Below are 27,836 nucleotides of genomic sequence, written 5' to 3' on the forward strand. Positions count from 1 at the left end.
AAAATGTAATATAAATTTATAACTACAGAATGAAACGTGACGAATTATTATTAAAAAATTATACATATATAATGATATATGTATGTAATTTGTTCTTTGTGTAAAAGTATACAGCCATGATTAATTTTAGAATGTCTTTTTTATTGATATGTTACAACAATTAGCATGCAAGAGTTACACTGACTTAAAAATTTTACACCGATGCTTATCCGTGTCTCAACATTAATTATACCAGAACTAGAACCGGTGGTACTTTGAAGAATTTCAAAAAACTCTGAACTGTATAAGATACTTTGCTATGTTCCGAACGATATCATTGAAATTCTTAAAAGAATTAAAATGTTTTTAACATATATTTGATTGTTATGAGAAATTGTTCAAACAGTCTAATTCTTTCAATAAGTATATATTGATTTAATATGAATGAATGAAAAATAATTTACGTTATCAATAATTTGAAGTAAACTGATCTTCTACTTTTACACGAAGATCTTTATCAAAATTGAAAATAATAATCTTTTTCATAAATTTTACATAGATTTAAATTGCATTATTGAATATCTCAGAGCAGTGAACACCAACTAAAAGTAACATAACATTAATATTGTAATTTTGTAATCAATAATGTATCCGTTACGTTATATCTTGTGTTATATTACATTTATATTGTTGAGTGCGAAATTATAATCTTGATATTTTACTTTTAGTTTATGTCGACTGGAAGGTTATGAGACTTAATTATTAACAAAATTATTCTTATTTTAACTTTGTCTGTTACGTGTACGGATAAAATTATGTATTATCTGATTTAAGAATATCTTTCACGTGTTTAATATTATCATTTTGATAATTCTTATTTCAATCACTTGTGCCTCTTCGCTTTTTCATCATGGATCGTAACAGCACATTTGCAAGAAACATCGATCATCTAATAATGTTTCTTATTCAGTTATGTACCACTTATACTCGATCACAGTTCGATTATGTTTACTTCGTTAAATAGTTATTTACATATTCGTACATACATTCCATACTGAGTAATAACTGTAGATACAGCTTTCTTAATTCTACTATGTAAAACCGCGGTTTTGCAAACATGTAAGCCGTTTCAACGAGGGATTAGAAAATTATGAAAGACATTGACGCATCTCGGTCACTTGATACATTAAATTTACATATTCCTGGTAGAAAAATACCAGACGATTTTTAAGAGACGCGCTATTGTTATGATATTTATTGATATTGTTAATTTATTGAATTGTTAATTTACATATCAACAATATGTATATTGCAAAGGATTGTATATTTCTTATTATACTACTTTTCGACTATTTTTTACATTTGAAAACAATGAGAAAGATCCTATACAAAGATCAATTGTGTTTTGATCATAACATTTATCTATCAATCATATTCAAACAATTCTTAGTATACAGCATGTCTTACAATTCGACATCAATTTTAATAATAAATATTTCTTAACTAATTTGAAGGTACAGTTTTATGAATTAGATATGGAGGCACCATTTTCAAATTATATAAGAATTTCTTTATGAATTAAGTTTACTATTTATTTAAACACAGATGAATTTCATTTCTTTAAAATTTTGATTTAGATTTAATTATTAACTAAATTAAATTTAGTTAATTATTTAGTATTAAATATTAAAGCATTGGAACAAATAATTCCATAATAATAATAAATTTCTTAATTCTTTAAGGTCAATTGCAATACCTCTAACAATTTCTTCTGTATAATTGAAAATATTCGCGAGAACAATCTTTCAAATTTTCAGGATTCTTTTATCTAATTTTTTTGCATTTTCCTCAATTCGTTATTTGTTTGTGTTTATCGGGACATTGTGCTTTAATTTTGTCTGAAATTGTGTAAAAGTCTTTATTTCAAAATTTTTCTATTATTTAACGATTTCATCTAATTGTAAGACAGTTCTGATCACTTTAGCGTTGTGCACGCTTTCCTCATTATTCTTGTATTATTTATTTATGAAAATTTATATAAAGCCTAAAAAAATTTAGAACAATTTCTTTATTCGTGGATTCTCGTTCTCTCATTTCCGTGAACTCATTATAAATAATAAATGATAAAGCTTTCTTCAAATAATTCTTAAGAAATATTCATTCTCAGAAAATAAAAATTGGGCAGTATGTTGTATTTCCTTGACAAAAATAAATTAATTAAACTTTAAATCTCGAGAGATTATTTTATCAATTTTGAAACGGAGATAACTATTATCTTAAAATGCAACATATGTTTCTCAAAATGTAATACGTTTTTCTCAAATCTATTAACTATTAAGAGAAATGAAAATTTCATGAACTTTTTGAGATTGCGGTCACGTAATTATTTAATGTGAAACGATGATATTTTATTGAATGAGATTTTGACGTGAGTTAAAAAGTGGAAAGTTAAAAAGTTAGCAAAAGTTCGCCAACAATCGACCACTGGGCACTTACCGAAATAAAAACAATCTCGCGCTTTTCTCGACAGATAAATCGTTAATATACGTATATAATTAACGTTGTACGAAGTCGCTGCGGGATATAAAAATATATTACACGCGCGATTGGGCCGTCAGTTTAAGAATAACTGTTATTTGGCGCCGTTAGACTGTAGTATTTCGTCAAAATTTCATGATTTCTCTTTTCATTAGACAATCCGAGAATTGAGAGATTCGAGCTCGATGTTCGAGCTCGATGTTCGAGAATTCGAGCTTCTATGATTTTAAATTTTCCTATGATTTGTCATCGCCTAAACGTTTAACGAAGAAATACGGAATAGGCCGCAGTTTTCGCGTGTATGAACGGCAAATGCGTTAACAACAGATCGGAAGAGACCTGAGATTTGTAAATATTCAGTTCCTATATGTATATGTTTCATAGTTTGTTTCAAGAAGAATCTTAAAGATACTTTCGATGATATCGATGATATCGATGATACCAGATGAGACCCATATTAATCCATTCGTTACTATTTTTAATTTTTAATAATATTATATTAGATGAGGATGAGAGAGAGAGAGAGAGAGAGAGAGAGAGAGGGGGAAGACAAGAATGAAAAACTGTTTATATATATTTGTTTTTTACATATAGTTTGTTCTGAGGAAAGATGAAAAATACAGAATAGAATTCTGCAAAAATTCATTTTGTAAAAACTATACTTGCATTAGAATTTTCCATTCAATATATACATATAATAAAAAGATAATTTAAAAAAGGTCCCATGCAATGAATATACAAGAATTGTTTTTTTGAAATTAATCCAAAAATGTTTTATGTCATTTTCTAGATCAATTGATTCCTATCTTACTTTATTTCATATTTTATAAAAAATAAATGTATTTTTTAATCGAAGTACATAATTAATTATATATGATAGCTCTGAAAAACATAAATATAATGTCGGGTAATTTAATATTAAATTCACTGTAACGGATGAATTAATATCAAAATTTGTCTTGAATCTCTTATGGATCTCATGTGAAAGTTATTGAATCTTTCTTATTGGTAGGAAACTACATCAAATCGATCGAATCTTTAAAAAGGATATGAATCAATGTTTCTAAAGTATAAACGAATGAATAATGTACATGTAATGGAAATATAAAGGATAAATATACGTGAGAAATGAAAATATAAAATAAATAAGTATAAAGTAGGAAATAATTTAATCACATTATAAAAGATATTTTCTCTTTGTTATCTAGTATAATTTATTGGCTCGTATCCTTTTTAAAATGTCTCTTTTAAAATGTCTCGGTTCTCAAATGTATACGTCGAAGAGATTATAGCGTCCCAATCAGCACACAATATTAAAAAAATATTTTTCAAATATTTATTAAATATTTTTAATATTTATTATTAAATATTTAGAACGTTTATTAAATATTTTTAATTAAATAAATATTTAAAAAACGTTTTAAAAATATTGTCTGCTGATTGAAGTTCTGCTTTCGTACGAGAAAATTGTGCCATATAAATGCATGAATCTTGTGTAAAGAGTATGTGTATATATAAATACAATTACGGCTAATATATTCCTCATAGATCTTTCATCGTCAAAACATCGCCAATCTTCATAAATATTCATCAAGTATACATATATGTAGGATTTATCGTATGTATGGATACCGTATGTATGGATACCGCGTACTTTAGACTAGCTTGCGTGAATGTGTTTTGGTAAATTAAAAATAAATAAAATTCCATATATATATATATATATATGTATATATAATACATATACTATATATGTTAAAAATGAAGTGCACTTGAAATTTCGTAAAAGATAACATTTTCTTATTTGTCTGTGCGTTTCACAATAATCCAACAAAATTGAATTAGCATATGACAAATAATTTTTGTTTCAATAAATTCTTCTTATTCTTTCCCTTTATCGCAATATTAAGAGCTGAGAACAAGTGCGTCGTCTGAGACACTTTGTATTCTATAATAACACTGTTTTCTACCGTACAAGATTCATTTTGAATCGCGCTACATATATTCCTCTGATTTTATCGTCAGAGATTTGACACATCAACAAACGTCCGAACGAATTAGTCTGAAACGTATTTACAGGCGAACGTTGTATATTTCCCGTACAAAAACCTCTTTGGTATGGTTAATCACGTTTGCATTTCAACGAATCTTATACCTTATATGTCCGGTTTATTACCGCCTATGCGCTACGTCAAAATTTGTTGGATAACAATTATTTGTCATCAATGTGGCAAATGTTACACCCTCGTTACCTTTGCGCGAAAGGCAAAGTGAGATGCCAATAAAAAATGATTGTCTCGTTACAAAACGCAATTCGTACGTGATCTTGTGTATTTTTTTTTTATTTATGCCGTGTGTTGAGTTTTAAGTCGTTGAGCATGTTTTATGACGTGACATCGTATTCGAAGACAATCACGATCGATCGACAGTCATCACCGAATCCTTGCGTGAACTTCTCACATTTGCGAAGACACATTGCTAGCAATGTTGAACACCATCGATTCCCTTACTTCGCAAACGCCGTCGTTATTTTCCCAGGATAGTCTGAGTACATTGTTATAATTCTCAAAAACCTCTTCAGCTCTTCACACTTCGTCATCTTCTATGTACAAGGTCGTTTCATATTTCTCATTACGCTTGATTTGCCTTGAATTGTGCGATGCTTCCTCAACTATCGTCTGCGAATCCATGTCGTCAGCGATAATTATGGGAGTTTGTCCTTGTAACGTCATATCGGTCCTTTCGCTCGCCGATCTGCGCGGTTCGGTTTTCCCATTGTCATCGAGATCGTCCCCCGAGCTTTCCACGTCGATTTCCGTGACGTTCTCCAATTCTGGTTCTTCAAGCAGCATGTCACCCTCCGTAAGTCCCTCAGATGACAAAGCACTAGCATTCGCTTCCTCGATATCTACAACGTGACTCTCATCAGAATTATCGCCACGGCTTTCCTCGGTGTCGAGGGACACTGTCATAAAGTATTTTGGCTCGCAATCGGATCCGGAACTCATAATGGCTTGAGTGTTCAGGGAATGTCGACTCGACTGTGGATCCTTTGAATGCCTGTCGAAGGATCGCCGTCTGTTGTCGTCCGATCTGGAATGATGTAGTTTAGGATGACGCGATTGTCTTCGCAAATTCTCCCCGCTGCTCGTTCGTGACTTCATTTCTGTCTCGTCAAACATGTATCGGGTACAATCGACGCTGAATCTATCTACCGAGAGTTTCCTGTAAATTCGGTGAAAAGAAACATTTCGTCGCTTGTCTTTTGACAAATAAAAAAGGCGTTTGTGTGATTAGGCATTGTAATATATAGACGTCTTATAATATATAATCTTACAAGGAGAGAATTTTCTTTTAAAATTTACCTTGAAAATAGTTGTAGTATAATATGATATTTTAAAGATTTTTGCACTTCAGTAAAATTAATCAAATTTATTTTATACTTTATTGTAGTTTTATTAATAAATGAGAGAGATTTACATTAAAATTCTTCGAAATATAATATTGTCCCATGACTGTCATATTCATTTCAGGGTAAATTCTAAGAAAAAATTCTTTCCGTGTACAAATAAGTTAAATCTTATATTAAATTGCCAGCCTGCATCTTAAAAAAAATTTCAAAAAATATTTATAGATAATTTTTTTATTTAAAATATGTTATTTATAAATAACTTTTTTCTAAAATAAGTTTTAATTTTATTATTAAATATAAATAATTTATGAAATCGCAATAAATTTAAATCCATGATTGTAGAAAACGTAGCCATCCGGCAAATAATACAATATGTACATGCAAAGAATAATTAATAAATAAATACTAATAAATAAATAAAATAAAATATGAAAAATATTACAAAATTTGATCTGAAAATTTTTGCTTATACCTATAGTCTCCTCTTCGAAAATCTGGGCTTCTTCGAAACTCGAAGCTAGCTTTTCGATATCCTATCGTTCTGTCGAAGCGACGATCACCCCCGATTCTGTCGAAGGACATTTTACGGAAGTTTGGCGAGGAGATTTTGCGGAAGTCTCGTGGCGAGGCCTTACTAAATTCTTTCGTTACCACCGTCAATTCTTCCAATAATCTCAGGTCTATCGAATTTCTTTTTCTTGGCACAAAGTCGTCTGGATATCTGCAATAGGCACCTGATCGAGATGTTCATGATTATTGATATTTAAACATGTAGGCATTGTTTAACGCTTATCCGGGCAACCTCCTTGTCTGGTATAAACGGAAGGCAATCTTCTTGGTCCACAAAAGTGATAAGATCCGGACTCCGGTTGCTCGAATAAAGTTTAGTATGCATTATAGTGCATTTCGTGCATGAATTTGATTTTCGTAGTTTCGTAGTTTTTTAACTAAATGATAGCTACTTTTGGATATTTTTAAAATGTCTTACATATCTGTTAGTGATGATCACAGTGATGATCTTACATATCTGAGTGATCACATGTTTTAAATCATTTATTTAATAGCCACCTGGCAATTTAGGCGAGTGCACGAGAGTCGGCGGTGGTCGCACAGCTTCATCGACTTCCTCGACGTCTTCCACTTTTGTTTGACGAAGCAGCTGATGTCGTCTCGCTGTGTCGGATCGGTCCTTCACTTTAAGCGTAACAGGACCTTTGTTCGGAATATGCAGATCCATTGCCATTGAGGCTTGACTACCACTCATCTTTTGATGCTCCAGACTTTCTCTGCTAACCTGTTATAAAAAAAGAGTTATTTCCAATTACAGTTATTGAGCTAAAGGAAACTATTAGAATTTATGGATTTATGGATCTTCTGATTGCTTATCATATCTTAACATAAATGTACACAGGAATGTATGAAGTGTAGCATAGTGCACAACTCAATTGGAATAGAATATGTACGCTTTGCACGGTTTCAAAAAGTTAGATTAAAGAATAGAAGGGTCTATGTCAAGAAATTAATGAAAAGCTTAAAAGGTTTATTTCGCATGAGGCGTGAAGATTGGTCTATATTGAAACGCATATGGTTTATATCGAGAAAACGAGAAGAACGATTCAAGTCACATGAAATTAAAGAAGAGTATAGCCTCAATATTTACTATTCATAATAAATTTAGTTAAGAAAAATTAATAATAGATGAATAAATGAGTGCGAGAAACAGGATTAAAAATCAAGACGATTCTCGTCTCAGTCATATTATCATAAAATTTATGAGAAGAAAATATATTGCACTATAATCTCATCATGCGATCGTTCTTCTCGCTTTCTCGATATAAATCGTATTTCGTACGCGTTCCGACATAGACCGGTCTTCACGCGAAATAGACCGCTTTTCATTAATTTCTGGACATAGAATTTCTGGACCTATCTTCATGTTTTTTGTCTCATATAACACCTTCTACGGCTCAGACATTGATATATAGTTTTTTCCGCTTGTATTGAATGAAAAAAGCAAAAATGCCAGTCACCTAATATCCTCCAACTTCATTTATAATTGCCATGATCAGTGACATGTAATTGTTACTAAAAAACGTACAAGAAAAGAGGCTTGTTCTTTTTCTATACCTCAAGACTAAACTTCTTGCATTGTTCATCTTTTATGTTTTTTTCTCTTCAATGTGAAAAGAAAAAGGACAAAGATGAATTCTGCTAGAAGTTTAGTTCTAGAGTATGGAAAAAGAATAGGCTTAAGCTTACACAATCGATAATAGTAGCCCTCGAACTGAGTACGGATGTGTAGTATTGTGTCGACGATTGTAGCAAGTGGAACATTTGTGTCGTAGCATGCATGAAAATGTCTAGTGGTTTTACAATTGGAAAGCATCCTACAAAATATATAAGTATTTACCTCTTTTCGTTTAATTAAAAAATCATATAACAAATATTAATCTAAATGCCAACTAATAGTAACATAACATCAATGTTATAATTTTATACTCAACAATATAAATATAATCTAACATTGTTGGATTACACAACAGTCATATTGTTGAGTGTAAAGTTATAACATAGATGTTATGTAACTGTTAGTACTTACTGAAAAGTTAATTAATTAATTTTCATTATAAATTTTTTGGAGTTCTTAATATGTTTATTAGCATTACTATTAAATTGACGATTAATATAGTTTGTGCCCAAAAAGAACAAGAAAATCAAAATAATGTCAATTTGACCGTTATATTGATCGAATTTATATCATTTTTCAGTCATGATAAAAATCTCGATCACAGATGATCTAAGAATGATTTTACATATAAAGTTATTTTCTTGTTCTCCTTGGGTGATATTATTTCCAACTCCAGTTTATGATTGCGTTTCTAATTCGACAAATCGAATCGGCGCGCAGTTTATAAAATTAAAAAATGCATTTGCAAATTTTGTATGAGCATTATCAAGATCCGTTTCGACCGAAAATAGGATTCCTTCTATTTAACTGATTTATTTTTATCAGTCTCACTTATAATTAATTAATTAGTCGCGAAAAATTGTGTAGATCTATACATTTTTCCTATAAATAGCTAAAGATTTATAAATATTTTTCTTTCGTAAGACGTTTATTTTTCTATCTTGATTACCTGATGCGGACTGTAGCTTGGATTGTCGACCGAAAGAGCGTGTCTCTGCAACAACTCTGGATTAAGTAGCGAACAACCCGCGTATTTAGGCGATCTTCGACGCGGTGACTTCTTGTCAATTAACGTAGGTGCGCTCGGGCTCTTCTTTATGGAGTGCGCTATACCTTTCTCACGCAGATCCTTTGAGAACTGCATGAACTCCGCCGTCAGCTGTTTCCTGGAGACTTCGTGCGTACTGGGACTCGGGCTGCGGTTTACCCTAAACAGGCCCAGCTGATGGTCCCATTTTGTCGTCTGGCTCGATGTCGACCTTCTGTTGCGTTGGCTTTTCGAACTCCTTATTGTTGATGCCTGGCTGTAGCGATAGCGAGCTGGAACCACCTTGGCCGCGCTGTCGCGCGCTTCGAAAGTCATCACGCAGGCAGCTACCACAATGAAGCCTGGAAATATCGTTTAAATTATTATTTGTATACCTGATACAGGATATTCAGCGTAACAGTCCGATTTCTTAGACACTTCTGACAGTTAAAAAAAAGTTAAAAGGTAAATATTCTGTTTTATACAGACCATAACATGCGATAAAAGAATTAAAAAAAATTTTTTTTCATAAAAAAATCAAAATCATCTTAAATTTTTTCAATAGAACCATACAATTTTTTTCGTAATATTGTAGGGGTCTTCAAGACAAATACAAATCACTATCGAAACTTTTATTGATGTTTTATTGATTTTATTCATACTTAATATCAAATTTGTAACATTATTTGTAGAGTTTGACCGAAATTTTTACCGAAACTGAAAACGAATACTCATTAGTCATGTCAGTTTCAACTAAAACTATGTAGCTGTTCTTCATAAATATTAATTTTAATATGTGTAATTATTGTTTCAATAATTAAATTAGTGAATTGATGTTTATAAAGAAGAAATACTTATGTTCTTAAATCTATAAACTTATGTTCATTTTCTGACCAAAATTAACATATAACCGAAATTTCGGTTTTCGATTTCGGCTGAAATTTAATTATTGTTTCAATAAATTATGATATTTAGTTTCAATTAATTATGAAATTTAATTATTGTTTCAATAAATTATGAAGAAAAAGTGTATAATATATGGGCATGTTTATACATATAGGCCTTTATAGGCCTATTTTTCCTATTCCTATTTTTCCTATTTTTTAATTTCAGTTTCGATTTTAGTAAAAGTTTCGGTCTAATTATTTGTAATAGCAGAACTTACAATCTTTGACTAAAACACAGAACGTACATATATTCATGTACTTATTTGATAAAATATACAATAAAATAAAACATCGATAAAAGTAAAATTTCGATAGAGATTTGAATTTGTCCTAAAAACTCTTACAATATTATAAAAAAATTGTATAATGCTATTTAAAAAATTTAAAACGATTTTGATTTCCTTATAAAAAAAAATTGTTGTGTCGCATGTTATAGTCTGTATAAAACAGATGATATACTCACCTTTCAATCTTTTTTTTAACTGTCGGAAATATCTGAAAAATCGTTACATTGAACGCCCTGTATAACAGAACGTTGAATTTTACATTATGATGTATATTTACATATTATTGAACCCTAGATTTCGCAGTCGTTAATAATTGAACGTATGTTAATGTCAATGAAAGCTCTTGATCAAAGTACATAATAATATTGTATATGATTAAATAATTAAATTATTCAATAATTCAAAGTAAAACGACAGTATAATGTAATATGTATAATGTAATATATGAGATTTCTTTGCGGTGACAATTATTTTTTAATTGTAACGCGTAATTTTTGTCTAATTTAATTATTTAATTTAATTATTGTGAAATTATCTCTTTTTTTTTAGATTGTTAAAACTCGATATTATTTAGAATGAGAAAAATGCAAATTAGAAAAATGCGAATATTTATAAAATACGTTTTTTATTTTAAATATAAACGTAATTAAATGTATGCAGGAAAGATAAAATATACGTGGCGCTTGTATCTGAGACTGTTCGCCGATAACCGAGCGTGAGCCTCCATAGCTCAGGGGTTAGAGCACTGGTCTTGTAAACCAGGGGTCGAGAGTTCAAATCTCTCTGGGGGCAATCGTTATTTTTTTTTGCAGTTTTTATCGAGTGCTCTTGTTCGTGCAGTGCTGTAGTGTACTGCGCATTTTTCGCGTTTCGCCTGCAATTTTCTGCCCTACATCCGTTATATTATTTGATGCTTTTATTTTGTAGATATTTTCGATCTTTTCTCTCTCTCTCTCTCTCTCTCTCTCTCTCTCTCTCTCTCTTGCTCTCTCGTATCTTCCCGTGTAAAACTATATATTCGTACAATTTTTTTCTTTTATAACTCTGTCTATGTTTATGCATTATACATATCAATATGATTTATTCATATATCAATATAACTAAAAACACGAAAGATGCATTTATGAAATTAATATCTTTGTCATAGTATATTGTATACATGTTCAATATATTGCTCTTGTACACATATATATATATATAGGATGATTCGCTTTAAATCTTAACAGGCAAATATTTCGAAAATATGCAATTTTATCAAAAAAAACATTTCGAATACAAATTGCATATGATTATAGGGGAACGTCGCCTAGTATGTTCCTCTCTAATTATAATATAACTTATATTTGGATTTTTATAACTTATAAAGATTAAAATGAAATACTTTGTATTAACATATATTATAAAACCTTAAGTTAATCTCGGTGAAAAAAAAGTTTTTAATTACAAATGCATTCTAAAAAAGAAAAATAGAACTTTAAATTGGCGTTTGAATTTTCTCTTTATGACATTTTGTTTACTAATTTACACAAAATAAAAAAATATTTTTTTTTCCCATATTTGATTATTTTTTAGAGTTGTATGTACATATAAAGAGGATTATAGTGTAAATCTTGATTTATTTAGAGAAAATATTAATTCTATTAAAAAATCAATTTACAAAAAATCGAGGAAAGTTCAATTTTTGCAATTTTATTATATCATGTTATGTAATGGTTGCATCAATATATATAACATTATGTGCTATTATATGTACAAACGATCTAGGAGTTTATGTGCATTTTGCGACAGTGCACCTATCTATTATCGTGCAGTTACCGTTTCAAGGAGATCAGTGTCGTGTAACTCGCTCGGTCAAACAAGTGTATCGCGCTCGTAAATTGTGCAATGTGTGTTACTATTACCTCCCAGACCCATAACTACAGGGCCAGCGTAGCTCAGATTATTCAGGTGAAACCCACGCGATTCGTTCTTCACTTTTACCGTGATATTACCTCTGATCTCTTGCGCCACCGACAGCTGATCTGCGTAATATCCTATTGAAGGAAACAAGAGAAACGTATTTATCCTCCATTATACATATATATATATATATAATGATAGAACATAACGGAATGAGAAAAGGTAGCAGAAAGTTATATACAAGTATTTAAATGTTATAATATGATACTTTATGCTTAACACGTTAAAAGTAGATTACGCAATTAAAAAATTGTAAATTTAAATTAAAAACTAAATTTACATGTAAATTAAAAATTTTAATTTAAATTAATAAAATTAATTTATGAAATGCTAAACAACTGTTTTACATTGAAGAAAGTTGTCTTACATATTAAGAGAGAAAATATTCTCCAAGCAAACTTTGTTCATCGTTCCGTTATGTCACATTTTTGCCTACTTCTTTTTAATATAACAAATATCCGGAGATATTTTTTATATTTAAAAGAATAGTTAAATTTTCTACATTTCGTATTAAATTTGAATTTTGTGAGTTTTTCGATATTTCATTTAATTAAAACCTAAAAATGACTATTTGTGTTGATTGTTGATACACAGTGGAATTGTTTTCAAAAATACAATAAATTTGAAATCTAAATTTTGTTTCATGCACGTAGGCATAAGCAGATTGCAAGCTTGCGCGTAAAAAAGATCTCTCTTTGCAGTTCACATGTACACATGTGTGATACGTTTTAATTATTTATATTAAAATGTATACACAAGTTGTTTCAATTATTTTTTCTTTATTGTGAATCCATTAAATAAAAAAATTCTTTAACATATCCTTAAATATGAGGCATTAAGAACGATTCACGAAGAAAATTGATGTCGTATTAATAGTATTATAGCCAACAGCAGTCTAATTGAATAACCTTATCAATATAATAACAGTTTTAATTAAATAAATACATTATATTGTTGTTTTAATAAAATATTATTTATTTTATTAATACCGTCATAGATATAATATTTATTTCATTAATATCTTTATGAAACAAGATTATTTTTAATTGGAATGCTATTGAGCAATACTGTTAACACAACATGTTTTTTTTTCACATGTAAAAATTACACATAAATAATTATAAACTACAAAGAATTGATCTGTAAGGTGGGGGAGAGGGGTGATTGACCTTTCCAAAGTGCTCTTTGCAAACCTCTCTAAACGGTTAGTGACTTATTGTCAGAGACCAAAATGGAATAGCATTCTTAGACTAATGTTTAATTTACGTAGTTCTACTCACCTATAGTCGCCATGCAAGCTCCTAAAAGCATTAGCAGTAGCCCAATTCCAAGAGCTTTGCAGGCGTGCCACAAGCACCGCGTTGTCACCTTGCCTCTCACCACCTGTTCGATTTAATTGCCGTCGTTAACAGTTAATAAATCTGGACAATATAGTCCAGTTGTTTACTCAGTGGTAAACGTTCGTACGTCCAGCGTTTTCATGGCGCCATTAAATATCGATTAGTACGATTTACGATGTTATATTACGGTGTAATGGCATAGTAACGTTTTTCGGTGCTGGTAACCACGAGCGACGTATTCTTATGTAGAATTTATCTAAATTATTGCATAGTGGTAAGATAATATAGTGCTAAGATAATTAATTTTGTTATAGACTAATTAGAAAAAAAAATTACTACAAGTGTGTATCATTGAGAATATAGTTTCTATGTAGGTATATTTATAGAATTGTGTGCAGATATCATTAGCAGAGAGCGATATTATAGTAATCTCTTTCACCAGCAATAATACAATAATTGTATAGTTTACTACAATAATTGTAGTTTGCTTTTGTTCGCATGTAATCTGCGTACCCTTCCGCTAAGGCGGATTCTGCGTCGGAAATAATTTCTGCAGGCGAAATTTGTAAACGTGCTAGAAATGATTAAAGTACGAATATATTGTATCTAGGTACATGCTCTCTACATATGCACATTTTATTAGAATTTCTCTCTTTTTCTCTTCCTACGGCTGATATTCTTATCGATCAATCTACTCCCTAATAATTACACTAACGAGACTGATAAAGAAAAAAAGCTTTGTGTTACAGTATATGTATAATCACTGTAATCAATACTTTGAATTTTTATAAGCGATGAAAATATAGGTACCTGCACGTTCCAATTAGCCCCAGGCCCGCAGGCTCTTCTCTGCGTCCCCTGCCATTGAATGCTTCCTTGTGGCATCCTGTGTGCTCATAAAAACAAATGTTTTATTGTAACATTGTAATGCAGAAGCAAAAAAAGAAATTTAAGATTTCAAGTTTTGATACGTATAATTATAATATTATATATCTATTACATCGTAGAAACAAAGTTAATACACCGAAAGAAAAGATTGGTGTAATAATTAAATGGTAAAATATGGCATAGCATTTTTAATTGGCAACAGCCAATGTTTGATTGCGTTAGCCTGTCCGTAATGTCAGCATAGGATTTTCGATAAGCTAACGCAATCAAAAATTGACTGCTGCAACCAATTAAAAATGATGTGTCACATTCAGCCAAGCGTCTATTAATTATACCTCAAATTTTAATGAAAACTATGAATTAATAGTTATTAAAATATTAGTTACATACACATATTAGTTATGCTTTGCCATAAAAAAATGAGTTATTAAAATGTTTAACAGATTACTGCAATATTAATATTGTTCGTTGATATCTCAGAAATTTTTTAATATAGTAAATGATCAAACGTTTATACGAGTCATACTTTTCATTCTTTTACATAAAAATTGAAGTGATTTTCGATAGCTGATATTCCGTTTATATGCCAGTTTTTATAAAAATTCTTTTTGTTAGCATACATTTCTGAAGTCCAGGAAATAGAAAAAATAATTATAATAATTTTACATATATTCTAATAATTTGTTAATAAGAATTTGATTTGATAATTAATTATAACTTTATTTATCATAATTTAATATTTAGTATTTGTAATGTGTGTAAAATATTTGATTTGATGGTTTAAAATTTATTATATGATTTTTCATTTTTGAAAACTTCATTTCTACATGAAGTATTAAGATGGAATATAATGCTTTTTCATTGCATCGGAAAAAAATTATTTTCAATTTTTATCTCAAAAACAAAAATTCATTTATTCTGAAAACAAAAAATTCATTCCGAAATGAAACAAAACATATTTTAAAAGTACTTTCATGGCATTGATAAAATTTAGATAACAAATTTATCGCAGATATTAACTCTCAAAATGAAAACTCTTTTATGAAAATTCTCATGAAAACTTTCAAAATCATAGTTTTTAATTTTTTTGATGTCATTTTTTTTTTAAATTGTGACGTGATAACTATTTGACTATCAAATTTGGAACGAATTCATGTTCAGTATCAAAAAAAACTACGCGAAACGATAAATCTATTTAGACAATGATCTAAAAGTTGTAAATTCGATAGTATTTACTTGTATTATACTAGACAGCATTATATCATTTTTTAAAATAAATACAAATTGATAATAGGAATGATTAATCTTATCTCACGATGAATATAAAATGTTATTGATATAAATATTATAAGTCTATCTATTTTTATGCATTTATTTGATATTGATAGCTTTAAGATAATAATATTCTGTAAAAGAAATTTTAGAAGTTTTTATAAGAAATCAATAGTCGACCTTTGTATTAAAAATTTTATACATTTATGTATTCATAACGTCTGATAAACTTTTTTAACTTCTATTTCAATTAATAATAATAATATAGAACAATAGCAATAAAAAACGAAAGACTCTTTACAAATTTATAGATTGCATAAATTTCTGATTTATATCTTGGTTTTTTTAATTGAGGAACTAATCTATTTAATATCTATTTGTGTCAATATAGATTAACTTTAATCTCGGTTTGATTTATTCTGCAACTTTTTCTAATTCTTAGAATTGGAAAAGATAAAAAGTAAATTAAATCGAGATTAAAGTAAATCTATTATAAAAGTAGACATAAATCTATCTGGGGAGACATTAAGTCGCTGGACATTAAAGTTTATTAGCTGCTTACCCTCACGTTTTCCAAATCCTTAGGCCTCAAAAACATACGATCCCAGATTCTGTAAATGTTTCCAACTAAATGTTAAAAATATAGAAAAAAAGGATAAAATTATTAAAAAAAGATTATAAAGCATGGACGAGTATTTTGACACACATACGAACTACAATATAAAAGAAAGAGATAGAGTTCAAAATTTGTATTTATTTTTATTTATCAATTTGGTCAATGAAAAAGTGACAAACATTGTAGAAACTTCCTCCGGCATGATATCAAAAAGTCTGTTATGCATATTTGATGTTGACTACGTGATATCACGATCACGTATGCATGACTTGCGTATGACGTCACATGTCTTTGAATAGTGGAGACGTTGATAACGAACGTAGCTGTATTTTACGTCCAATTCATTCGTTAAGCAGAGAAACGGCGTTTTGTCTGGAAAATTCGTCCGATGAAAAATGATGTGCAATGGTATGTTTTCTAATCGCTGAAAATACCATGCCATTTGGCATTCATCGTAGAATGGTTGCTGTGTATAGTGAAAATTATGTACCACGAAATAAATGTCTTATATGCTTTAGTTAGAAAACATATTACGCATGTTATTCTTCATCAAATGATCTTTTCGAAACATTATATCTTCATTTAATGAGTGAACTGGATGATAAATCTTGAAGTACAGCAGGTGTAGTAAGCTTTAAGCCGTAAGATATTGGCCAATCAGTCGAATGTGAGGAGAATACTCGACCATGATTGAGATTTCTTACGGCTTAAGACTTACTAGACTTATTATATTTCGGGACTACATCGTTCAAAAATTTGTATCAAATAACATATTTCATGTGTCTTAAGCAGTCCACTTAAATTTATTAATTTAATACATGATAAATATGTTAAAAGGTAACACAAACATCATTTAAAAAGATAAACACAAACAAGATAATACTGCCACACTTTGTAAACAATGGAAGCATATTTTTTTAGTAAAATTAATGTTTATGACATATTAATTTAACACATATTTTATTCATTTATTTTAGAATTTATATTTTAAAACATATTATTTTGTATTGTTTATTCATTTAATCATAAAATGTATTATTGTTTTGACACTAATAAATGTTGGATATCAATTTAGTATAAATTATTTAAATAATATAATCACATTAAATTAACTCGAATATGTCAAAAAATTCAATACAAAATATTAACAAGAATTTGAGTGAACATTTTCAACACAAAATGTTTTTTACCGTGTAATAGCAAATTTCATTGGACGCACTCAGTGCACATCGGTACATATTTAAGTCGTGTATAAATTAATGTAAGGATGTGTATTTAATATAGAAACGAGTTAAAGTATGAAATCCTCATGAATACATTTTATTGCTTCTACAGCATAAAAGTTGCACAAAAATTGCGGCAACACTGCTGCAACATTGTAGCAACATTGCATATTGCAGCAATATTGCAGACATTTTGCAGTGATATTGCTGCAAATTCTGTGTTGTCAAGCAAAATATGTATAATAGTTTATAATTCAAAATATTTGCATTTCACTTTTATCAGATTAAATCAGTGCATAAGGGCTTTCACTTTTATCAGATTAAATCAGTGCATAAGGGCTTTAATATGCAACAGCACTTAATGCTTCCAATCGAATTTGATAAAACATTTAATTGTGCTCATTATCAACGCTTCTTGTTCAAGGATCATAATGTCACACGCAGGCTATGCACACGTGACATCGTATATGTAGGCAACATCAAATAATGTGTAATAAATTTTTTTGTATCATACTGGAAGTGGTTGTTACAATGCTCATCACTTTTTCATTTGACTAAATTTTATTTATCACTAACACCTATATACATTTTTTTTCAATTGATATTCAAAGAAATGTTCGATTTGCGACGAAAGAATGTAATAATGTTGCAAATTCGTTAATTAGCAACTCCAAATTTGCGGTATTAACGATCTCTCGCGCCAACGTTTGGTCGCGCAGCATCGTTCGTGACGTCGTTTTAATTTGACGTTCGAGCACAACGAACACAGTCGGGTGTGCTTTTCAATACACCGACATTCACTCGTACGCCACACGTGTCTAGTCACGCATACGCCACTCGGAATTGTGGACAATGTGTACGTGAAAATTATCTGACTGCGTCGTCAGTATGTATCACTCTCGTATATAGCGAACGCAGTAGAAGTGCATTGTTCATCATGCCTCCCTATATTTCGTCTTTCAACGTCGAAACTTCTTGCACGTTCTATCGATTCAAATCCCTCTTTACAGTTGCAGCACCTTCTTTAACGTCTCGAAAGTTGATCATTTTCACCTAACAAACTCTCTTGATGGTTGTAAGTTTCTCTTTCGAACCTTCATTTAGAATTCTGTACTAATGCTGAAGTAATTTGTACTTGTATTCCTAAATCTGCTTTTCTCGTCGGTGAAAATTTTATTAAATAGCTTTTTGGTAAGATAAGAAGGGAATTGCGTGGCCTAAAAATCGAGCAATAATGGATTTTAACATAGAATATTATTATAATTTATACAAAGAAATTAATGTTTCAAGTTTACTCAAAGCGACGTCTACATGATATTATAAGGCGTAAAACTTAAGCTTTACGCCTTTTTTTAAGTCTTAAGCCGTAAGAAGTCACAATCAAATGTATGGAGAATAATTGAGTAAGTTGAGATAAGTGACTATGACGTCAATTCTTACGTCCGCAAACACAATAGGTATTTAAGTAAACCTTAAAACATCTATTATCGCTCGATTTTTGGGCCGCTATTGTTCTTATCTTGCTTTGCAAATTTACAAGTAAAAATATTAATTATCTAGTTTCCTACTTTTTCTCGTAAAAAAATGAATTCAAAAATTGACATTTACATGTATAAATAAATCCGCTTCTCTGCGGAAAGAATCACGCAAAAAAAAAGCGAAATATATTTATATTTCACGCAAAAAAAAAAGGAAAAAAGAATAAATAAATGCGTAGATAGAAAAAATAAAATGATTCCATGAAATGCAATTTAACTAAACTTTAGTTTAATTAAAAACAATCGAGACGGTCACATATGCGATTCAACGATGTTTTCTATTAGTGAGGGTGGAGATTTGCGTATCGTTCGCGTTAGATACAACACGAAATCTCGTGCAGGATGATGAATAGTCGAGATTTAACGATACAGCTTACAATCGCTCTTGTTCCTTGTCTATCCAAGAGCACGTGCACAAGTCTACTTAAGTTGCATGTTACGAACTCCACTCTGCTATTTCAGAACGATTCGATCCGACGGGCTTTCGAGAAACTGCTTTCCGCCGGATTGCTTCTCGCACTTCATTCCGTACAGTATAGCGCCCAATTCAGGAGAACGTTTCCACGTTATGGCGTTTCAAGATCTTAAATTGAATTGATCTATCTATAACATGCGAGATGTTACCATAGATTGCTTACTAGCGATAATGTTGCTCAATCAATATCGCCAACTTTTCCATTAAAAAATATCACGTACTCTTTTTTCTTATAAGTGAAATAAATTTATAAGATTCCTTTCTATCCTGACAGATATAAATTAAAGATTTTTCTTAAGATTTGTTGAGAGATTATTCATTCAAAATTGAAATTTTTTTATAGAACTGGGAATTGTATAAATACAGAACAGGAAATTGTATATAAATACAGAATGGATTTATTGCGCAACTTTCTTACATCGTAAACAGTAAAGTTCAAACTTAGAAAAACCAAGTTTTCAAAGAGAGTTATAAGCGCCCGAGAATAAAAAGATTTAGAAGAATTAAACTTCCACAGTACGTACAGATAACTACAACTTATAACTGATTGTTAGTGGACTTAAATAAAATTTGAGATTTATATGTATATCTATATCATAATTAAAAAAAGTAGATGTCTATTATTAATTCTCTTACCATCTGACGAGATCTCTTATGAAAGGACTCCTCACTAATTACATGGGAAAAATGGCTCCGATTAAATTCAAAAATATGATATTTTGGTTGCATTCCACATGACGCTCGCAGTGCTCTTAGAATTATTTCATCTTTATTATTTATCAAGTATGGTAAATAATGAACGTTATGAACGTCAAGTGGAACGCATCTTTTGTAAATTGAGATGTTAATCAAAAGTCTCCATACACACTGAGAAAAAAGATACTTAAAAATTTATGTGTAAAATAGATATGTATAATGTTCATTTCATAAATCTTTATTTAAATGCGACGAAATAAAATTTTATTCCTAGCAAATAAATCATCTATTCTACTTTTTTTACAATTAATGAGATATATTTCATCAAAATATTATATTTCTGGTAGACTTTGTCACCGCAGTCAAATTTTTTATAACCAATAAATATCAAAGAAAAGATCATATGTAATATTTACTTACGAATATTTCAACTTTTTTCAGTGTAGGCGTAATCATAAAAAATGGACTAATTTTGAACGATTTAAAAGTTGTTATTTTGAGTTTAATCTGGCTGAAAAATTTATTTTATCTACTAAACTGTATTTGTTTATTTTTTGACTGTTCCTTAATATTTTTATATATAGAATAATCAATGAATCAATTGATGTAAACAAAACATATAGTTGTTTTTCAAAAAAATTATGCAGTTTGCAATACGCCACATACATATCTTTTTTCGAAAAATGACTATGTATTTCCTTTATAATTGATTCATCCTATCGTTCTGTACATAAACGGATACAGTTATTATGCTGTGCATAAAAAGATACAGTTCAAAAATGAATAATTAAATAGATAAAAGTATTTTTTAGTTTGATTAAACTTAAATTAGCAAATGACACAACAGCAAATGACACAACAGCAAAATCCGTACATCTCCGTATAATTCCGTATGATTAGTGTAGAAGCTTTTCTACAGCGAGAGTAGAATTCTCATATTTATCAAAGAATACATGGCTTATACGAGCTTGATGTTGTGTATGTTTTTCTAAGCAGTTGCTTCTATAAACATGTGCTTTTTGACTCACAATTTTTACTTCTGTAATTTTGACTAGGTTGGTTCACATGTTTATTTGCGTTTTATCCAAATTAGAATTTTTGATTACAGCTATACTTACATATAGCAGTTATAGATAGGATAGCCCACCGTCCCGAATTTTGCGGGACATCTCGATTTTCAGCTATAAAGGTATCCCAAAAGAATCTTAAACGGAATGTCATTTATCATTTATAATACTGATTTATAACACTGATTTATTAAACATAAATTAATAAAAAATTAGTTAGTATATTTATATAAATAACGCGAAGATAGTTTCTTATTTAAAAAAGTATCGATTTATTCTTTTAAAAATAATGTATGTATTGTATGTATTTTTTTTACACCAATTGATTCATTTCATAATTCTGTTTATAAAAGTATTAAGATACGATTATCTAAAAATTAATTGTTTACGAAATGTTATCATTTTATGTCAAAATGTGTCAGTATAAAGTATGTAAAATATCTCGGTATAAACTGTTGATTTTTCGATAACTTTACCTTAATATTTTTATATGCGGAATAATCAGAGGAATTATTGTGTAAAAGAATCATATAATTTCATTTAAAAAATAGCGATACCGTTTATATGACCTTAAAAAATTGATTTTTTCGAAAATTAATTTTATCAATATTAACATTCTTTCAGATCGTACAATTTTTATCTGAAACGTTTTTTCGTAGCTTTCATGTGTTCTGAGATATTAAATTTATTACATTTGAAATGAACTATCCTGTATATTCAATTTATTTAATTTGGTTAATATTACAAATTGTTTTTTTTGTAATTCAATATATAGCAATGAAAAAGTTCACAATTTTTTAATTGTGTTCTGATATTTATAGTTAATCTCCCGAAATTGGCTGATTAAGGGTTGTCACTTTAGTTACGGGGTAAAGATAGAAGCAATAAGCTTATACGGGCTACCCTTATAAATTTTTTTTTATACTTGCCTATTTCAACCTTGTCTTTCTTTTTTATAAAACTCGTATAAATTTATATAAAATTCGTTGTTTCTTTTATTCAATTCTTATCCAACGCGCGTAAATCATTTACGAGCGATTGAGCTGGGAAAATATCGATTTTACGAGTATCATGGCTCACGTTTCGTACGAGAGCGTAATTTATCCCTTTCATGGAAGACGCGAATTACGAAACGATCGAATTATCCACGATTTCAGGTAACGCGCAATGCCGAGTATTTCCAACGTAGTCTTGCACAGCTCGAGCCCATATTCATCTGGATTATTAAAATCTGACACCTGTGCTCATTTCTCACGAATGAGTGTCCCACGTTACTGAGATAAATAATGAATTCCGATGCTTGTGCAGAGGATTGGTTACCATAACGACCGACTCGGCTGCTGGAGTGCCATTTGCATAACCGCGACCTTTCATCGTACAATCACGTATTCTTCCTTGTCCAATCAAAGCTCGACTTCCGATCTACCGAATTTCGTTTGAATAATGCACGGGAAAATGTCAAATTCCCAATGGTTTCCCGATCGTTTTCCAAACCGTTACCGTATGAACTTTTTGTCGAGCTCGCGAAGATCTCATGAATGATTTTTTCCAACGTTACCTTGAAAGTTTAAAAACACGTGGCACGTTTTTTTAAAGCACATTTTATAAAAGAATATCGATTACTATTTCAATATTACTCAAGTTTTTGCGTACTTGAAAAGATACACGTACAGATCTAAAAATAATTTTGTTGAACTATCAAAGTAATTGTGTAGGATATTCAAATTGATTGCTGGAATGTCCAAACTTCATGCAGCATTGCTCATCATGCTGAGTTTCCGACACAATTATTTTGATGGTTCGATAAAGTTATTTTCAGATCTGTATTTATCTAAACTTTTAGATACAATATTTAGAAATCGTTCTTTCCGTATATAAAAGCCGATTGTGTAGACTACATATTGAATGCTTTTTACTACATTTTTATAACATCATTATTTTATATAAATACATTGGACACGCAAAGTCTTATATTCTTATTCCTTAATATCGCGCAAATATCATATCTAGAGAGGTCGCGATCTATATTTAACCCTTTGAGGTATGTCGAAGCAAACCACCCAGTATTCACGCCGAGTGTTCACGAAAAGAACGGATAAAAAACTGCCAATACGGCCTACGCCGTTACGGATATTGACGTAATCAACATCGGGAGTTTCTTTCGCTCTAATAGAGTTTTAGATGGAATTTATGTTGAAGCATACAACCCCTGTAATTGGCCTAAAAAACGAGCGCTTTTTAATCAATATTTGAGAATAATAAATAATTGGCCAAATAACGAGAATATAAAAATATAGATAAATATATCAAAGCAATTTAATTAGAAAAATTAAGATATATATAAAAACCTTTCATGAAGTTTTTATACATTTTAATTTTTCGAATTAAATTGCTTTGAAATATTTACGTTCTTATATGCTAGTTATTTGGTCGTCGACTACTTATTATTATTTTTTACCTTTACAAATTTGTCATAATATGCTATTTTGAATATTTGAAGTTTTTTTATCATGATATATTAATACAGATTTCTAAAAAAAATATATTTAACAAAAGAATGTATTGTTTGTAGTATATTTTATATGATTGCGATTTTCTTCAAAACGAAGCAAAAACGAGCCTTTAAAGGGCCTTTAAACGAGCCTTTTTTTTTCTTATTTATCGATTCCCTACACGCTCCCGAAGTTTAGTCATTTAAATATATGTATATATACATCCTACATATACATATATTTATTATGGTATTTAGCTTCTCCACATATCGCTTCAGTAATTACGTCGGCGTTTACGAAAAAAACGAAATGAAAAAATTTCTAATACGCGTGTCGTTACGGATATCGACGTAATCAATATCGGGAGTTTCTTTCGCTCTAATAAAGTTTCAAATTTGAATTAGAATTAGTGTTAAAACATAACTTTTGTAATTGACCTAAAAATTAGGCTTCCTTTAATATTTGAGAAATTTTATCACGATATATTAATATAGATTCGTAAAAAGAAAACTATATCTATATTTAGCAAAAGAGTGTATTATTTGCGATACATTCTATATATAATTATTTATTTAGAGATATTATGATATTTAGTTTTTCACATATCGCTTCAGTATTCACTATTCACACCGAATGTTCATGAAAAGAACGGGATAAAAAACTTTCAATAACGCTTTACGGTCGTTACGGATATTGATGTATTCAATGTTGGATAATAATCAACATTTCTTTCACTTTAATAGAATTTCAGATAGAATTTATATTAAAGCAAAACCTCCACACATATAATTGATCGAAAAAAATAGCCTAAAAATCTACAGGTCTCATATGAATAGAACGGTTTTGTTAAACCGTAAAGTAATTAATAATTTAGCTAGACACAGATCTGAAAATAAATTTTACCATTAAAATAATTATGTAGGACGCTCAAGTTGGTTGCTAGAATGTCAAAACTTTTTGCAGCATTGTTCATTATGACTGTTCTATTACTACTAATAATAATTTTGATGTTTCAACAAAATTATTTTTAGATCTATATCTAATTAAATTTATTAATATTTCAGTAAAATTATTCTTTCTTTGTAATCAAAATGTGTTAGTGAATTTTAGCCACAATATATTAATAAAGATTTCTAAAAAGAAGAGTATACCTATATTTAGCAAACGAATGTGCTATTTGCAGTATATTTTGTATAATTATCTATACATAGAGATCTATATTTATTATGATATTTAGCTTTCTTACGCGTTACTTCGGATATGAAGCTACACGCACAAGTACAACGAAAGAGAATGGATCGCTATTACTTCGCCATTGAATCTGCATTTTTAATTACTCTTTGTAACGTAATCTTCTTGATGCAGAGTTCTTGTGCACAGTCGCGCACGACTTTATCATTTATCTCGCCATTTTCACGTACTGTACATATATCTTTATATACTATTCTGTAGAATAATACATAAAGTTAAATAATTTATGTTGCTTCTATGCGTAATTTTGTAATATGCTTTTAAAACATTTTTCCTGTTTATCTCAAACGATCTAAAATTTGTATTTGCGCAGAGAAAGCTACTTAAAGAATTATTTAAATTATTACATCTATCTTTTTTCTCATGCGCCTTTCCCTCAGTGTCACAGCATTTCCGAGTTTCGCGTTTCGCGCCTGAGGGAATCAAGCTCGACGATGATTGTGATCGGTCACCTTTGACTTTTCTCTTCGCTCATGAGTCAGATGCCCGAGTCAAAAAGCTTCATCGAAATTAAACGTTCCGCCCACATACGTTTCGCTGCTTTTCAGGCGGTGCTGTTATGTTACTCCGTAGTGGTGAAGACGCACAAGAGAGCTAATCAACAATGCGGAGCGATAAACTCGGAAATTTTAGGCATCGTACTGAGAGTATCGACGTGGCTTTATTTTTATTCCGACACGTGTTGCGCGGGCGAACTAAGAAAACACGATGATATTCAAGGCAATTCGTATTCGTGCCTCTCGTCATTTCACTTTCGTCATTCTGCGCGATATGATTAAACCGTCAACTTTTCTAAAGACGTCTTTCACGACTCTGTTCTGACGGTTACGTATAATAGGACTATTTAATGTAACATTGGTTGCGTGATGCGATCTTCACAAATTGTCTTCTGCAACTTTCTCTCAAATGTACAGTTTGCAGTACACGATGTATCGATATTGGTGTATTTAATCTATTGCATTCTAGATCAGCTCGTGCCGATGTATTTATTTAAAGTGAAAGTATTTTTGCGCGTATTTGCTTGCTCAGAAATAGTGACGTACAGCAGAAGAAACTGACCAAGATTAAATTCTCACAACGTCTCAGATGATTATATATTCGATAGTCTTAACGCGGCCAGCAAACCGAAGAGAAAAATTATATTGAAGTCGGGATTTGGTTATTAATAAGTCAAAGTACCGTGCAATCGGACTCTGAATGCGAAGCGACAAGATGAAATCAATGATATAAAGTGAAGATGTCCATTATGTGCAGCCCATTGAACAGTGAAATATCCTGTCTGAATACTGCTCTTTGGATTCCATTATGTATTCCCATAAAACATTTTTAATGTATTTCTACCAATGGAATATCATCCATCTCTGGGAAAGAATTCTGTATTTTTATTATTGCGCTCATCTTATATGCGCGCCGTCCAATCTTGTTTTCGCAATCATATAATCTCATTGCTTTCGCATTTCATATCTCTACGTATGAATCTATTTTTATAGCTATTTTCTCGTTTTCGGAAAGTTTATTTTCAATTTACATAACGATATTTTCTATTTGATAAATGCCCAGTGTGCACAGTAGGTCAAAACAGAATATATGTATATCAAGATGGATTTGAGATTTTCAAGTTTCAACAACTTTCTTGTAAAGGAATGTATGGGCGGTATTCATTGTCGGATCTTATAATTAGGACCGTCTTAAGTATGTCATGAATCAATCAGAGGACTGTATTAGCATTTTAAAACATTACTTAGGACGATCTTAAAATAACTATGAATATTGGCTTAAGAGTCAGTCGGAGTTTGAGATAGTCGAAGTATTATAGGATTGCAAAGATTTACTTGTTCAATCCAATTATCGTCGCTACAATATATGTACATTTTGAAAAAAAAACTCGTTTTTCTACTATTAAGGATCTGAAAATTGCTCACCTTGTCAGAATCCAGCGCGTGGAAGGGAATACTCGATCATCGCAGATCCACACGTCGCTCCCGCGCTCGTCGTGTCAACCGCGTAACTACATCCCGAAGTACGTCCGGTGGCTCTCGCGGGTAGAACGGATGCGCGGGAAGCTGTGTCAGGAGAATCGCAATCGAGGAGTTCACTATATGAACGGCCTGTCCATTAAATCATCGACCGATCGAAACTTTCGCCGCGTCTCTCGTCGACGTTTCTCGCCTGATTTTCCTCCCGCATTCCGCTTCGAGCTAAATGGTTGCGACCTCCTGTGGGTTTATCCTAGCGGTGAGTCCCAGCTGAATGGATTCTGGCTGATGGTCGGCAATCCGTAGGGTATACAGGGCGAGCGGTATAGGCTCGAGAGAGCGATATTAAATCACCGTCGTCGTCGGCGGTGATTGAGACCCGTGGGAGACGCTCGACGAGATGCCGCTCGAGGGAGTGTCCTCCTCCTTCTTCGGCATCACCTGTTGGTATCGCGCCGTGACCCCGGTCACGGTTTTATACGGGGTGGCGCACTGAAAACGCCACTGTTGGAGTAGAGCGGCGCGACGCCGCGGCGCAGCATCTCGCGCCGAGCTAATGCGCACTCGCCGTCGCAACAGATCGATGTGTGTTATATCGCGGAGAGCTTCACTCCGCTCTCTCTCCGAAAGAGGATAAGGGTCTTCCTCTCAACCAGGGTCGATTT

The 27,836-nt window shown here is 30.8% G+C and overlaps 2 protein-coding genes and 1 non-coding gene across 7 annotated transcripts in view; 2 read left to right on the forward strand and 1 right to left on the reverse strand.

The window, feature by feature from the left end:
* Positions 1-27,836, forward strand: part of LOC147908261 (uncharacterized) — a 342,006-nt gene that overhangs the window by 8,279 nt on the left and 305,891 nt on the right. The window lies entirely within an intron of this gene.
* LOC105153654 (Transmembrane protein 200A) lies at positions 121-27,704 on the reverse strand. Of its 2 annotated transcripts, none has more exons than XM_011068621.2 (9): positions 27,118-27,704; positions 16,400-16,448; positions 14,488-14,563; positions 13,618-13,720; positions 12,280-12,411; positions 9,067-9,506; positions 6,998-7,223; positions 6,402-6,663; positions 121-5,742 (listed from the first exon to the last, which is right to left on the reverse strand). In XM_011068621.2, the coding sequence occupies exons 3-9, from the start codon at positions 14,560-14,562 to the stop codon at positions 5,103-5,105; spliced, it is 1,878 nt and encodes a 625-aa protein (XP_011066923.1). In that variant the 5' UTR covers position 14,563; positions 16,400-16,448; positions 27,118-27,704; the 3' UTR covers positions 121-5,102. The 2 variants fall into 2 exon arrangements, with proteins under 2 accessions (XP_011066923.1, XP_011066924.1); XM_011068622.2 differs by having other exon boundaries at positions 16,400-16,464.
* Positions 11,098-11,170, forward strand: TRNAT-UGU (transfer RNA threonine (anticodon UGU)). Its single transcript has one exon. It is a non-coding gene; the product is annotated as a tRNA-Thr (tRNA).

The sequence above is a fragment of the Acromyrmex echinatior genome, chromosome 10 (assembly GCF_024713525.1).
Source record: "Acromyrmex echinatior isolate Ae372 chromosome 10, ASM2471352v2, whole genome shotgun sequence".
Lineage (NCBI taxonomy): Eukaryota > Metazoa > Arthropoda > Insecta > Hymenoptera > Formicidae > Acromyrmex > Acromyrmex echinatior.